The sequence below is a fragment of the Nannospalax galili genome, unplaced genomic scaffold (genome assembly GCF_000622305.1).
Source record: "Nannospalax galili isolate Female #2095 unplaced genomic scaffold, S.galili_v1.0 scaffold1408, whole genome shotgun sequence".
NCBI classification, from domain to species: domain Eukaryota; kingdom Metazoa; phylum Chordata; class Mammalia; order Rodentia; family Spalacidae; genus Nannospalax; species Nannospalax galili.
The window spans coordinates 335,629-352,013 of NW_008357131.1; the positions used below are offsets into that span (position 1 = coordinate 335,629).

Consider the following 16,385-nt stretch of genomic DNA (forward strand, 5'->3'; position numbering starts at 1 on the left):
CACCCGGCTTTCTTTTCTAATAGGCACAAGATACTTCTGTCAAATATGAAAACAGCTGAATGGTGGCGGCCAACCCACCTCAATGTGGCAGCTTCACTGATCATTGGGGCTGACCAGAGAAGGTGAACAGTCCCCTCCACATAGGGGAGCTGGGGCCAAGGCCACATCCCCTTAAAATACTCTGAATCCACAGGAGTTAATATGCAGGCCTGGAATTACACTCCTAAGAGACTTGCCTACCATGTACAGGACCCCAGGTTCAGTCTCCATCACTATAGGGGAATAAAACAAAACCAAAAACAAGAGTCCATGAGAAGCCCTCACTGTCTTACCTGCACAGGCGGGGGCCCTTGGGGCATGGGCTGGTCCAGGGATGTGAAGGCTGACATGGCAGACATGAGCACATCATCGCTCACCAAGATGTTCCCCTGCACCAGGGTCTGGATCAGTGGGGACGGGGGAACTGTGATGTAAGTGGAGATCTGAGCAAGAAAGAGGGTATGTGTGTTAGTTCAGACACGCCTAAGCTGAGTGGATGATGCAGAAGACCCAAGTTCAAGTCACACATGGTAATGTGCACCTCAAATCCTAGCACTTGGGAGGCTGAGGCAGGAAGATTTCTAGGAGTCTGAGGATAGCCTGGGCTACTCAGTTAGTTTTAGGCTAGCCTAGCAACATAGTGCCCCCCCCATCTCAAATAAACAAGAACAACAAAAACTAAGTAAAAGAACCAGGTTCTGGAGTTCCATAGATCTAGGTTTCATTTCTACCTCTGCAGTTCCCTGCCACGTGACCCTAGGCAAGTCACTCTACCTCTCTGAGGAGGAGTCACATCTCTGGAAGGCACATACATACTCTATGATCCAGCAGTAATACCTCCTGACTTCTGTTCTAGGAAGACACTCGCACATGTCCACAGGAAGTCCACAAATGAGAAGATTCACATTCTATGATGGAAGATGTCTGAGGCAAATTCAACTTTCAGTCTATATGCCCTATCGGCCTGGAAGTGAAAGCTCCTAATTTAATAGCAGGAATTATGTATGTCCAGTGGTTGAAAATAACATTCAAAAGGAACAGAGGGAAATTTAACCTCTCCACCTGGTATCTTGAGACAGTCTCAGTCTTCTCACAAGGTACCTTTTTTTTTTTGAAAGATTTTATTATTTTTATTTTATTTATGTCTACATGAGTTTATATATACCATGTGTGTACAGGTGCCTGTGGAAGCCAGGGGGCTCCCTTGGAACTGGAATTACAGACCGCTGTGAGCCACCTGATGTAGGTCCTGGGAACCAAGGTCCTCTGCAAGAGCAACAGCTCTCTTAACCACTGAGCTATCTCTCCATTCCCATGAGTCTATCTTTAATCCTAAAGTCACCATCCAGAATAAGCTTCTCTGGCTATCTGAAACCTGGCTTTCCTTCCTACATGCAGACATGCATCAGCTCTGACTCTACTTAAAGGCCCAAGAGCTTCTCAAATCCAACATGCCCAACTGAACTTCTGACATGTCCCCAAAACTTTATCCCCACCTTGGGTGATAGCAACCCCTGCTCCAGAATCACCCTTGACTCTCTTTTTATTTCACACCCCTCACCCAACCAGTTCACAGACCATCCCATTAACATCTTCAAAATTATTTCTAAAATCTTAGAGTGGGGATGTAGCTAAATTGATAGACTGCTTGCCTAGCATGCTTGATGCCCTGGGTTGGAGTCCCAGCACTGCATAAACTAGGTATAGTTGTGCATACCTACACTCCCAGCACTCAGGAGGTAGAGGCAGGAGAATTAGAAGTTCAAGATCAACCTGTGGTACATAAGACCCTGTGTCAGCTGGGTGTGGTGCCTCACACCTCTAATCTCAACACTCAGGAGGCAGAGGGAGGTGAATCTTTGTGAGTTCAAGGCTAGCCTGGCCTCCATAGTGAATCCAGGCCAGCTATGGCTACAGGAAGACCCTATGTCAAAAAAAAAATGTCAAAACAACAATTCTAAAGTCTCATCCCCTCTCAGCACCTGATTATACGACCACCCATTGCCTAGATCTATACAATAGCCCCAATAGGTCTCCTGATGCTCTCCTAACCATATGAAAATCTTCCTCTGTACGGCACTCAGACAGCTGGGTACAATACAAGTCAAGCCTAAGTCCTTCTTCTCAAAACTCTCTAGTGGCTCCCATAGCCAAGCAGAAGCCCTCATAGTCCCCATGATTTGCCAAGAAGCTGCTGCTGCTACTCTGACCTTCCTCCTTACTTAATCAGCTCCAGACACTATGCCATCCTTGTAACTCCTGAGAAAGCTCAGTACACTTCCACCACAGGGTCTCTGTACCTGCTGATTCCTCTACCTGGAATACTCTTTGTAGCTGCAAGCCTTGTTCCCTCACCTCCTTGATTCTCTGTTCAGATATCACTTCTTCACAGTCCTGCCCCAAATGTCATATGTAATATGGTAAAATCTCCTACCTCTATCTCTACATTTAATAGTCTGAGAAAAGTGTAACTTTTTTTAGACAAAGTCTCACTAGGCAACCCTGGCTGCCCTGGAACTTGCTATATACATCAAACTGGCCTCAAACTCACAGAGATTCCCGAGTACTGGCATTAAAGATGTGTACCACCATGTCTGGTGGCCTCAAACTCTTGATCCTCCTGCCTCAGACTCCTGAGAATATCCATATACATCTGCATCCTATCCATCTTTTCTAAGTCCACGAGGGCAGTAGTTTAGTCTGCCCTGCCCATGTTGTACCTCCAGGAGTCAGCACAGTGTGTGACACACATCAGGTGCTAAAAAGAGATGCTGAAAGAATGATCAAACAAACAAAGGAACAAATGACTACCTGGCGGTTGGCAGGAGGTGGGGCCTGCTGGACTGCAGCAGGTGCGGCTGAAGGGGTGTAGATGCTGTTGGTAGCCAGCGAGACAGTGGCCAGGGCAGGGGCATTCCCTTGGCACTGCTCCCGCTTATGAGTCATAAAGGCTGGCAGCGAGTTGAATTGTTTCTTACACTTCCCGCAGAGAAAGACATCCTCATCATCTAAGGTCATAGGCGAAGAGGCCACACATGGAAGTGAGTAGTGAAGAAAGCAAGAATGAGTCAGGGGGCATCACAGTGAAGAATAGGAGTTCACAGCTAACCTCAAGAACAGCAAATCTGGGGCTGGAGAGATGGCTTAGCGGTTAAGGGCACCGACTGCTCTTGCAGAGGACCCAGGTTCAATTCCCAGCACCCACATGGCAGCTACGAACTGTCCTTAACACCAGTTCCAGGGGAATCCAAAGCCCTCTTCTGACCTCCATGGCATTGCATGACACGGGTGCACTCACATACATGTAGGCAATACACTCATACACATAAAATAAAAATAATAAAATATTTTTTAAAAAAGAACAGCAAATCCAAACAGCATTGCATGACATGCTGTGGGGGTGCCAAACACCAACCATGTGCTTCCTAGGGGTGCTCAAGGCCAATCAGGCACCTGCAGGAAGAGCCTGCCACATGCAGCTGGGTATCAAAAAATAAGGAAGCAGTACAGGGGGTTGGTTCATGTCTGCATTGAGAAATCCTGACTCTATTACTATTTACTCAACAGTTTCTAGTGGGTTATATGACCACTCCCGTGTGCCTCTGTGTCTACTATTCCTCTCACCAGGGTACATCTCAGATCAACCCACTCTGCAAGACCCATCAGCTCCAGGAAGACTTCTTTTTTAAAATGTATTTTTATTTTGTATTTTATGTGTATGAGTGTTAGGCCTACATGTATGTAAGTGGCCAGAAGAGGGCACTGGAATCCCCCGGAACTGGAGTTATGGATGGTTATTAGCTACCATGTGGGTGCTGGAATTCAAACTCAGGTCTTCTACAAGAATAAAAAACAGGGCCAGTTTCTTCTCTGGGTCCACCTCTCCTATTTCAGTTTCCTCACCTCCTCCAGACTGTGTCTAGGGAAGGAAATATACCTTATTTATCACTATAGGTGTGATATGTCCTGGGCACCTAGGAGGCTCTCAGTGGAACTTTGCTGAATGAATGAAAAGCTACTTGAATGGCAACTATAGCTAACAATAGCCATGCACTGTGTCAAATAATAAATAATTGTTACTGAATATTTGTGTGTGTGGTATTGAAGATCAAAGTCAAGGCCACTGAGCTATATCCCCAACTCTAGTGTTTAATTTTCATTGTATTCTTCTTACAGACTAATAAAATTTTTAATGAGAAACACAGCTTCCTAAATAATATATTTTTTAAAACTGCTTTGCAGCTAGGTATATCCTATGACCATATTCTGACCAATGGGATAAAGGCAAACGTATAATATCCGTGCAAATTTCTCTTAAAAGGAAAACGGTATACCTGGGTGGGTGGTATACATGTACAATGCCAACACTCAGGAGGCTGGGGCAAGAGGATCTAGAGTTCTAGGCCAGCTTGGGCTACACAAGCAAGTGCCAATCTCAACACCAAAAAATAAATAAAAAAGGAAAGGGTATGACTTCCACTTCCTTCTTTCTTCCCTTCATGTTGTTCAGAAGATGGAAATGAAGTGGGAGTTGGAACAGACATCTTGGACAACATGTTGAAGGCAACAGAGTCACAAGAAAGCAGTGACCAGAGTCTCACTATAGCTACTCCAAATGTCCAGTCAGGGCTTTAAGTAAGAAGAAGTAAACTTCACTTGTGTAGAAGAAACTTCCATTTCTTTCTTTCTTAAAAATTTTGTTTTTAAAAAATATTTTATTTATTATTTTTATTTTATGTGTATGATTGTATTACCTGTATGTATGTGAGTGCACTGAGGTTAGAAGAGGGCTTCAGATTTCCCTAGAACTGGAGTTAAGGACAGTTCATAGCTGCCATGTGATTCCCCTGGAACTGGAGTTAAGGACGGTTCGTAGCTGCCATGTGGGTGCTGGGAATCGAACCCAGGTCTTCTGCAAGAGCAGTTAGTGCTCTTAACTGCTGAGCCATCTCTCCAGCCCTTTATTTATTTATTTTTATTTTTTGTGTATGAGTGTTATGCCTGTATTTGTGTTTAAGTGCACCCGTGTCATGCAGTACCCACGGAGGACAGAAGAGGGCATCAAATCCCCTAGAACTGGTGCTATGGATGTTAGCCGCCATGTGGGTGCTGAGATTCAAACCCAGATCTTCTGCAAGAACAGCCAGTGCTCTTAATAGCTGAGCCATCTCTCCAGCCCCTGTCTTTCTTTTTTTACAAGCAGTTTTAAAAATATATTCTTTTATTAGGAAGCTGTGTTTCTCATGCTTGTGGGCTAGGCATGATGGCACATGCCTATAATCCCAGCACTTGGGAGGTAGTAGGAGGATCAGGAGTTTAAGGCCATTCTCTGTAAGTAGCAAGTTCAAGGACAGCCTGGGCTATATGAGACCATGCCTTAAAAACACAATAAATAACGTTTGTGGAACAGATGAATGAGCATACAAATTCACATAAAGACTTCCCAAAGAAGTTCTTTGCCCTCTCTGGGTGTCAGGGACCTGGCTCATAAACTGGAGAAATTCATACTTAGCCTGTTCTCTACATAGAAGGGAAACTGATAAATGATTTCCAGGGCAAAGGTATAAGTGTTGCAGGGACTCCAGGCTCTTAGCTATTCTCAAATGATACTAGCTCTAAGTAGGGGAGAGAAGGTATCATTGGTGCTAAGCCAAGAAAGGCTAGAGCCTGAAGGTCCAGGCTGGGAGGGAGAGAGTTCAGTCACCAAGGACAGCCTGGGACCACAGAGGCAGTTCCCTCCAATACCCCATGAGCCCTAATTGTTCCACATGAGGAGCCACTTGCCTTCCACTGGTGAACAGAGCAGATACTCACCCAGCAGCTGGATGGCAGGGGGTGTATTGACACTCTGTCCTGTTGGATCAGGGACTGCTCCTTGGCCATCCAACAATGACTGGACAGCCAGAACGGTCTGATTGTCCATTCCTGAAAAAGGCAAAGCAGACTGTGAGGAAGGTGTGCCCAGCTCTTGCTCTGACATCATTCTTACAAATTAGACTTACTGTAAACAACCCAGGCAAAAGCAGTTGGGTGGCCGGATGGCTCCCCCAAAATACATTCTCTCCTACTTCACTGCAACAGATTCCAGGATATGAGACTGGAAACACGGTCCCAGAATAAAGATTGCACCCCTCAACCTCTCTTACAGCTAGCAAAGGACTACATACATACTGGCCAAGGGGGACAGAAGGTGTTACATGGAAGTTTTTCAGAAGTTCAGTCTTTGGGGGCTGGAGAGATGGCTCAATGGTTAAAAGCACTTGCTGCTCTTCCAAAGGACCTGAGTTTGGTTGCCAGCATTCATGTCAGGACTATAACTCCAGCTCAAGGGGATCTGATACCTTCTTCTGGCCTCTATGAGGCACACACATAGCATACACACATACACATAAATAAAATAATAATAATAATAATAATAAAAAGATTAAGCTTCCTTCCATTTTGTTGTTTGTTTTTTGAGATAGGTTCTCCTAGTAGCCCCAGCTGGCTTAGAACTCACTATGTAGACCAGGCTAGCCTTGCTCTCCCAAATAGCCACCTGGCTCTGCCTCCTGAGAACTGAAACTAAAGGTATGTATCATCACACTCAGCTCTTCCTTTTTTTGAGAGAGGGTCTCACTTTATAGCCCAAGCTGGCTTTGAACTCACTGTAGCTCAGGCTGGACTTGAACTCATGGTGATCCCTCCCATGTCAGCTTCCCAAGTGCTGGGATTACAAGTGTGCATCTTCGCATCCGTTTTTTTGGTTTTTTTTTTTTTTTTTTTGGTCTTTTTGAGACAGGGTCTCCCTGTAGCTGGCCTGGAACTGACTATGTAGACCAGGCTGACCTTGAACTCGCAGAGATCCACCTGCCTCTACCTCCTGAGTGCTGGGATTAAAGGCGTGTGCCACCACACCTGGTTTCACATTCTGCTTTATGTGGGGCTGGAGGTCGAACCCAGGGCTTCACACATGCTAGGCAGGCATTCTACCAACTGAGCTACATCTTTAGTCCAAGATTTTTTTTAAGAGCTGCCTAGAGAGCTGGAGAGATGGCTCAGCAGTTAAGAGCACTGGCTGTTCTTGCAGGGGACATGGGTTCAATTCCCAGCACCCATATGGCAGCTAACAACCATATGTAGCTCCAGTTCCAGGGGAATTGGACCCCCTCTTCTGACTTCCATGGGCATTGCATGACACAGGTGCACTCACACACGCAGGCATTACACTCGTACACATAAATTAAAATAATAAATAAAATATATTTTTTAAAAGTTGCCCAGTATACAGCCCCCTTTTTTTTTCCCATTCCTCATTCTGTTTCCTAGACAAGGACACGTGTTGCATAGGACTGTCCACCAACAGGCAGAGTATGGGCAGATGTCTTCTTCCCAAGGTTGGTTGCACCTGCTCACCTAGGACCATCACAGCCAAACCTGTTGACTGTTAACCCGCTGAAGAAAGGCGGGGCAGGGAGAATCAGTCACACCTCCCAACCAATTGGTCCTAGTTGCAGGAGGGGGAAGGGCTAAGAGTATATAAACTAAAGAAGTCCTAGGGCGTGTCTCACCATTTTGTGCAGCTGTGGGGAAGTCATGCCTGGACGGAGATGGTCCAGTGCAGCCTTAGGAGGGGAGCACCCACACTCTTTCACCCAATGCTCTGTAAGTCCAATAAAGTTACTGGTTTCTCAGACTGTAGCTGGGCAAATTTGTACCTCAGTACAAGGGAGGAGGTGGCCGGATGTCATTTGTGCCTCCTAGGAGAAATTTTAGCTACAACATGGAACTTTCTACACACCATACCTGGCCATAAAGACAAGCTCTACGGATTGGAAAACAAAAAGTTGGAAAGAGGGGCTGAGTGTATAGCTTAGTAATGATAGGTAAGAAGTTGGTGGAGAACGAGCGAATGGATGATGAGGCACCGAGGCACAGCTAAAACTCCATCAAAATAGGGTTTATTAGCAAAGGAACACATGGGACAGATTCCCTTCCAGGCAGGGAAAATGTCTTCCTGGGTCTTGAGCTGGGGTCTTTTAAAAAGGAGGCTTCTGCTTCCTGCAGAAGGCGGGAAGATGTATTTTTTTTAAAGTTGGGGGGGGGGAGTGGGAGAGTGGGACTGTTAAAACCTGTCCTCTTTAGAGATCAAAGAGGAAGCCTACTGTGTTGGCCAAACAGTGGAGAAAAGTCTGCTTCTCTTGACTTCAAAGACCAAGGTGCTTATCAGCTAGGTTCCCTTTTCTCAGGAGCATGAAAAGTCCTTGGGATCCTGTTGGTGAGGGGGCAGGGCTATCTGAACCTTAACAAGTAACAGAGTACATGTTTAGCATATACAAAGCCTTAAGGTTAATCTCCAGCACATAAAAAAAGCTGGAACTTCCCAGCATGGTGGCGTACAACTTTAGTCCCAGCACTCAGGAGGCAGAGGCAGACAGATCTCTGGGAGCTCCAGGACAGCCTGTTCTGTGCAGTGAGGTAGTGACTAGACCAGCTGTGGCTACAAAGAAACCCTGTGTCAAAAAAAAAAAAAAAAAAAAAAGGCTGGATCACTCCTGGGCCTTGAAAAGCGTGTTCACAGCCAACCCATAGCTTTAGGCCACTTCCTTCTGGACTTCCTATGAACAATTTTGTAGGCTATCAAAGCCCCTGCTGGATCCTAAGTCACCCGGCCCTCTGGAAATCCTAATCCTCTTCACCCACAACCCACAAGTCTGTTGGTACTTGGACACCTTTGCTTTCTTTGTTCTCATTTTTCCCTCCAACATCAAGTATCTGATGAAGATTGCTTATGCCCTTTAACTTCTCTGCCCACCTTCCAAGCCTCTTCCTTTGGTAGATTGTGTCTACCATCTACCAAAGACCATCCAACAGCCTCTGATAGACCAAGAAGTCTTGGCTCCAGGTACCCCCCTTCCTGGATCCTCTCTACTTTGTTGGTACCTCCTTTGTATTTTCGGATGTTTTATGTGTATGATGAGTACTTTGCCTGTGTGCCAGAGAGCTTAAGTTGTCAAAATGACCCACCTAGGAAGAGGGAACTTCAATTAGGGATTTTCCTCTATCAGATTGGTCTACCGGCATGTCTGCGAGGCATTTTCTTGATTGTTGAGTGACATGGGAAGGCCCAGCCCACTGCATGTGGTGCCACCCCAGGCAGGTGGTCCTGAGTTGTATAAGAAAGCAGGCTGAGTACTGGCCAGAGGAGCAAGCCAGTAAGCAGCATTCCTCCATGGTCTCGGCTTCAGTTCCCACCTTGGCTTCCCTTAATGATGTAATGTGACTATAAGCTAAATAAAACTTTCCTTCCTCAAGTTGGCTTTGGCCAATGTTTTATCACAGCAGTAGAAAGCAAACTAGAACAGAAATTGGTACCAGGATCATGAGGTATTGCTGTGAGGACCTGACCAAGGTTGTTTGGGGGAGGACTGTAAACGCATTTGGAACTTTGGGCTGGAAAAACCACTGAGTGCTTGAAGTTTAGTGAACTGTTCTGTGGGAACTAGGAAGATGATGTTGAGAGAAATGGAGACATGGAGGCCTGGGCTGTGATGCTTCAAAGGGAAGTTTGAGAGTCCCTCAACAACTCTACCTGGGCCATTTGTGTGATATATTTTGAGTTCAGAATTTTTGAACATGACATCTTACGTGCTTTATTGGGACAACTGATGCTGGTCAGCTGGGGCTGAGCAATCAGCTTCGATTAAGAAGAGACCATCATCACTGAGTGATATCTTCTGGGAAATATTTCCTCAGGGTCAGCACATGGAGGCTGTGGTCCAGAGGAGGCCAAGACTGCATCTCAAGCTAGAAGCAAGACTTGGCAATGTGTAATAGTCTCCAAGATGGTGCTGGTTTTGAAGGCATGAAGGAGTCATGAAGAGAATCTGAGGCTGCGAGACCAAGAGAGGCCATTAGTGAAGGTGCAGCCTCAGTTATAGAGACCCCAGGATTGATGGGTCATAGAATCTGAGGCCTGGCACCCTGTGAGGCCAAGAGAGGCCACTGGTTGCAGTGGAGACCCCAGGATATAGCAGAGATGCTAGGACTGTGGGAGGACGACCAAGGGCAGTAGCAGATGTGATATGGAGCCAGCCTGAGCCTATGAGACAAGCTGCATATGCTGTAGGTGGCAGAGCCAGAGAAGTGGAGCTGCCCAAGCCCTTTGAAGCCCAGAAGATCATTAGTGCATCCCAGATGTCCGACATCAAGCTACACTGCTGGAATTTGGTTTTGCTTAAGTGTGTCTGGTTCTTCCCTTTGGAAATAAGTATATAACTTGGTTTTGGTTTTACAGGAACCCACAGTTAAGAGACTTTAGAAAGACATTGAGCTTTTAAAGTATTAGAATTTTCAAGGACTGTAGGACTTTCAAAGTTCTATGTTTTATATTGTGACATTAATATTAACATAAGATCTTGGGGACAAGAAATGGAAAGGTTACAGTTTAATAGTGATTTGTGTGTCATGTTGTCAAGGGGTCAACTGTGCTGGACAGAGTCAATTGTCAACTTGACACACCTGAGAAGAGGGACCCTCAATTGAGGAATTGCTTCTATCAGACTGGCCTACGGGCATGTCTGTGAGGCATTTTCTTGATTGAGTGATATGGGAGGGCCCAGCCCACTGTGGGTGGTGCCATTGCTGGGCATGTGGTCTTGAGTTGTATAAGAAGGCAGGCTGAGCACAGGCCAGAGGCACAAGTCAGTATTGCTTTTCCATGGTCTCCACTTCAGTTCCTGCTTCCAGTTTCCTATCCTAAGTTCCTGTCCTGAGTTTCCACCTGACTTCCCCTAAAGATGGACTGTGCCTTGGAAGTGTAAGATGAAATAAACCCTTGTTTCCCCAAGTTGGCTTTGGCCAGTGTTTTATCACAGCAATAGAAAGCTAACTAACACTCTGTATGCATGTAAGTGCATGACATGCATGCAGTGCCTTGAAACTGCCTTGAAACTTGAAACTGCCTAGAAACTTGAAACTGGAGTTATGGATGGTTGTGAACTGTCACATGGGTACTAGGAACCAAACCCAGGTCCTCTGAAAGATAGCAACTGTTCTTAACCTCTAAGCCATCTCTCCAGTCCCTTGTTAGGGCCTCTCTTGTTCTCTCCTGTCCAGCCCCAAAGGTTGCTACTTTGGGGGCTTCCTTAAGATCAGGACTCTCCTTCCTGCACTGTCCCTGGGTAGTCTCACTCTGCCCCCATCTAGTTCCTTCCAATATTGGGAAGTGCAAATCTAGGGTTCCTGTTCTCTTAAACAAGCTTCTGCAAACCCTTTCCCAATCTTATGCAAAACCATGTTTTTTATATCTAGGTGCAAATCTGTTTATGAATGCTCATAGACCTTTTACTCACAATAGTAAAACTAGAAACAATCTAGAGGGGGCTGGGAATGTAGCTGTTATTAGAGCACTTGCCTAGCATGCACAAGGTTCTGGGTTCAATCCCAGCACCACAAAAATCATGTGTGGTACTGCAAGCCTTTAATCTTAGGTAAGAGGCAAGAATATCAGAAGTTGAAGGTCATTCTGGGCTACATAATGAGTTTGAGGCCAGCCTGGAATACATGAAAAAAAAAAGGAACAAAAAACAAAGCAAAAAAGTGGACTCTGTTTAGAGAGCCCTCAAGGGGTCAAGGGTTAAAACAAACTGAGGAACATCTACCTATGCTGTGCAACCTTCAGCAATAAAAAACCAAAGCACCAACAGACACAGCAACCAAGATGTATTTTCAAGGGACTGTGAAGGGGAAAAATGCAAATCTCAGGGGTTACTCTACTATTCTGTTTACATAATATTCCTTTTCTATTAGTATTTAAAAAATATTTTATTTTTGTGTATGAGGGTATTGTCTGCATGTATGTAAGTGTACCCATGTTGTACAATGCCCATGAAGGACAGAGGAGGGCACTGGATCCTCTGGAACTAGAGTTATAGACAGTTGTTAGCCACCATGTGGTGCTGGGAATAGAACCCAGGTCCTCTGTAAGAGCAGTCAGTGCTCTTAACTGCTGAGCCATCTCTCCAGCTCCATTTTTGTTTTATTAGTATTTTTAAATTGTATGTGTGTGTGTGTGTGTGTGTGTGTAATTGTGTATGTGAGTGTAGTAGCAGTGCTTGAGTTACAGGCTTCTGTGAGCTGCCCAACAGCTAGAAAAGGACAACAGCAAGAAAAAGAACTCTTCTGTATTGACAGGTAGTGCTATGCAATAGAATCACATACTGTTACCACTGGGTGAAAAATGGGGTACTTGGGATCACTTTATATTGTTTCTTAAAACTGTGAGTACCTACAGAAAAAGTTCTTTCCAAATACAATATTTAATTTAAAAAAAATACAGCTCTGGGACTGTGAGATAGCTTAGTGGGTAAAAAAAGACCCTTGCCACCAAGCCTGATGACTTGAGTTTGAGTCCCAGGACCCACATGATAAAAGGAGACGACTGGCTCTTCTGGGGGACGGGGGGTGGGGGGGTGTTTGTCAGCATGGTCCAGTGTTTGACATACCGTTGTAGGCTTTCCTACAACACATCCTCTAACAAAACTAGGCTATCCTGAACCCCTGGTAGCATGATTGTTTACCTTTATACCTAGAAGGTTGGGAAAGCACCAAAATCTTCATGTGTTGTGTGCCCAGGCAGACTTTGAGGGGTTCGTGCTGTGAGACCTAAAGTCCTCATGAGATTGTCCAAAAAAGAAAAACATGCCAGCAGGGCCTATGGTGGTTATATGTGTGCGAAATGTGTTCGTGACATGATCAAGCGTGCTTTCCTCATTGAGGAGCAGAAAATCGTTGTGAAAGTGTTGAAGGCACAAGCACAGAATCAGAAAGTGAAATAACCATGAGGCTTTTCTAAGTAGTAAAAACCACAGCTTATTGTACGAAAAAAAAAGAGAAGACTGACTCCTATAAGCTGTCCTCTGACTTCGCATCTGTGCTGTGGCATGAGCATACACACACATGCACACAAAACACACAGAAATAAATGAAAACAAAAATACAGCCCAAGGGGACTGGAGAGGTAGCTCATCGGTTAAAAGCACTGACTGCTCTTGCAGAGGGCCCGGGTTAGATTCCCAGCACCCACATGGTGGCTAAAACCACCCTTAACTCCAGTTCCAGGGGAATCTGAAGCCCTCTTCTGACTGCTGCGGCATTGCATGACACAGGTGCACTCACATACATGCAGGCAATACATTCATACACATAAAAATAATATTTTTAAAAATAAAAAATAAAAATACAGCCCAAATTAAATATGCCATGCTGACCCCCCCAACATTGTTTCTCTTCCTGTAACAATTACTATAAGCAGGACAATAGGGCACACTGTCCTTCCAAACAAGGCCACTGTGGTACGCACTCCTTCCTACGTTTCTATGCCTCTGGAAAATCTGGCTTATTCTGCCTTCCAAACATATCTGAAATCCATCCTTTCCATCCCCTCAGCTGTCCCCTGGCCTGGCTCCTCATTCACACACACACCCCGTTGCCATTCAGGCACCCCCTCTAGTCCACTCCCAATCCCAAGCAGCCAGAGTGAATTTTATAAAACATGCATCAGATCATGCAGGTTCCCTGCTGAAAACCTTTTCTTAGCACCAAACTAATCCCAAGATAAAGTTCAGAAGCTTTATGAATGCAGTGGAGGTCGCATCTCTCTCTGCTCCCCCACACTGAACTTCTGTGACTCATGGAAAAGCTTGCTCTCTTCAGGGTTTGGTAAATGCCATTTCCACCACCTGGATATTTCTGATGTCCTCCCCGGTGGATCTCCACAGTCCTGCTGCCCTTCCTTACCCAGCCTGCATCATAATGTCCAAGGAACCACTTTCATCTTTATTCACTTTGTATTTGGTGCTGGGGTCCTGCCAAGGCCAATGAATACTTTCTGATTTTCTTTTAATTTTTTTTTTCATTATCCAATACACAAACACATGCTTGCAGCAAACATTTAATGCAACACCCCACTGTTCTCCAGGAGGGAACCCCCTATCCCCAATAACCCCAACTGCTCAGGTCCATCAGTCCCTGCTTATTTTCTTCACATAGCCCACACCAGCTGAGGCCATCCTAAACTGTTTTTAGGGTTTTTTTTTAAATATTTTTTTACTTTTATTTTATGTGTATGAGTGTATTGTCTGCATGTAGGTAAGTGCACCCGTGTCGTGCAGTGCCGAAGGAGGGCAGAAGAGACCCTCGGATCCCCTGGAACTGGAGTTACAGGACAGTTGTTAGCTGCCATGTGGGTGCCGGGATTCAAACCTGGATCTTCTGCAAGACCAACCAGTGTTCTTGACCGCTGAACCATCTCTCCAGCCCCTGTTCTGTTTTTTAAAAACAAGTCTCAGGAGCCCAAACTGGCTTCAAAAACTTGTTCAGAACGTACATAGCTGAGGCTAACCTGATATTCCTGCCACCGTTTTCCAAATGCTGGGATTACAGACATGCACCACAGCTGGCTAAAAATCATGATCTTTTACCATTCTTTCCCATAATTGTGGCAGGGGGAGAGGTGGCTGTAGGAGGAAGGGGGAATGAGGAGACTGTGCTGAAACTGGACCTCTGTAGATGTGAAGATCTTCGGTCCACGGAAGAAACTCGTCCTCTGAGAAGCAAGGCTGCAGAGATCTCCGAGGGAAGCGCAAGACTCTTCCTGCCCACAACCAGTTTCTCTAACTGTACATTCACACCACACGGCGGGGGGGGGGGCGCACACAGAATTCCCTTAACTGTGCAGATCTCAAAAGCTAAACCCCAGCAGGTCCCCATAGTGTTGGTGGGGTTCGCTGTCTCCAAAGTCTAAAATTCTCTCAGCCTGGGGGCTGGAGAGATGGCTCAGCGGTTGAGTACTAGCAGGAGACCTGGGTTTGAATCCCAGCACCCACAACCATCCGTAACTCTAGTTTCAGGCGATCCTGACGTCCTCTTCTGACTCCTCGGGCACTGCACAACACGGGTGCTCTAACAAACATGCAGGCAAAACACTCAAAGTAAATTCTCGCACCACCCTCATCCTTGATCCTGCAGATTACAGGACAACTGGCTCCGATGCCGTCCGAGGCCGGCACTGGTCCTGGCTGAGTTTTATTAACTCAGTACCCCAGGCACGACGCCCAGCTCCGCTAGTTTGGACCTGTGGTCTCTCCCAGCCCGGGGCGTGTAGGAAACTACATTCCAGCCCTAGGCAGAGCTGGCCTCGGAGTCGTTCACCCAGGTCCGGATGCGCGGGCCTGGGCAGCACCGCAGTCTCTTCCCGAGACGCCCAGGTCCGCCGGGCTGTTCCCTCAACAAACTCCCTCCCTCCCGCCCGCACCGCACCACACCGCACCGCACGAGCCCGCGGCCTCCGCTGCTCGCGCTGTTCCGGTCCCGAGACCCCCTCCCCGCAGAGCCGGCTCTCCCCTGGCTGTTCCCGGCCGGTCGTTCCCTCCCCCGCCGGGCCGCGGACTCCGGCGGCTGTTCCCACCCGCGCCCCTCCCGCCCTGCGGCTGTTCCGGCCCCTACGCCCTCCGCCCCGCGGCCGCCGCGCGCCCTTGGGCCCTGCGCTTCGAGGGCGAGGCGGGAGGGGGCGCCACGCGGAACAGCCGCTCCCTTGGCCCCGCCGTGCTCACCCTCCAGGGCCTCGAAGATCGCCTGCGCCATCTTGGAGTCGGAGTTGTCGCTGCTGCCGCCGCCGGAGCCGGAGCCGGGCTACGCGAGCATTGTGGGAACCACGGCGGCGGCGACGGCAGCGGGGTCCAGGCCGCAAGGGGGCGCCCACTAGCCGAGCCCCCTGCCCCGGAAACACAGCTTGGGCTCCCGGGACGCCCGCTTTGGCGACATCCTCGCCTCGTCCAGCTCCCGGGTCACGTCAGCTCTGTGGGGACCCGCGTCCGTCGCTCGCCAGGCTCCTCCCATCCCACCTACCTACACCTGGACCCCAACTCTTAGGGACACCCCTCAGCCCTGCAGAGAAGCCCCAGTTCTGCAGCACGCCTCGCAGACCGCTGCACACAGCTTGCGCGAGCCTCTCAGCATCGGCCCCCATTCCCACTCACCTGGACCACCCAACTCCATACAGGACCCCCTCCCATCCTTCATTGGACCCTACCCCCTATGACAGAGAGACAGACAGAGATGGAGATCACCTTCATTCAAGTGCCAATACGTACTATGCACCTGGTACCATAATGGCTCTAGTAATTCAGTGGGCCTTTCTCATGGTATTAGGAATGAAGAAAAAAAGATAACACACACACTCACACCCCAGTATAGAATATGGAAACCAGGGCTTTGTGCATACTAGACAAGTGTTCTACTACTGAGCTATGTCCACCCCCACGTTTTATCTTTATTTAGTTTTGTGACAAGGTCTTACGTAGTCC

The 16,385-nt window shown here is 47.1% G+C and overlaps 1 protein-coding gene and 1 pseudogene across 3 annotated transcripts in view; one reads left to right on the forward strand and one right to left on the reverse strand.

Annotated features, from left to right (window-relative positions):
• Nucleotides 1–16,122, reverse strand: part of Znf341 (zinc finger protein 341) — a 53,841-nt gene extending 37,719 nt beyond the window's left edge. Inside the window, exons 1-4 of one of the 3 annotated variants that reach the window (XM_008855054.3) lie at nucleotides 15,633–16,122; nucleotides 5,854–5,964; nucleotides 2,851–3,047; nucleotides 333–482 (exon numbers count right to left, since the gene is read on the reverse strand). In XM_008855054.3, the coding sequence (XP_008853276.1) occupies nucleotides 333–482; nucleotides 2,851–3,047; nucleotides 5,854–5,964; nucleotides 15,633–15,663 (489 nt within the window). In that variant the 5' untranslated portion in view covers nucleotides 15,664–16,122. Of the gene's footprint in view, nucleotides 1–332; nucleotides 483–2,850; nucleotides 3,048–5,853; nucleotides 5,965–15,632 lie in introns of those variants that run through there. The other 2 variants (XM_029557160.1, XM_029557159.1) reach the window with 2 other exon arrangements.
• LOC108490035 lies at nucleotides 12,504–12,877 on the forward strand (annotated as a pseudogene).
• Nucleotides 16,123–16,385: the final 263 nt, after the last annotated feature.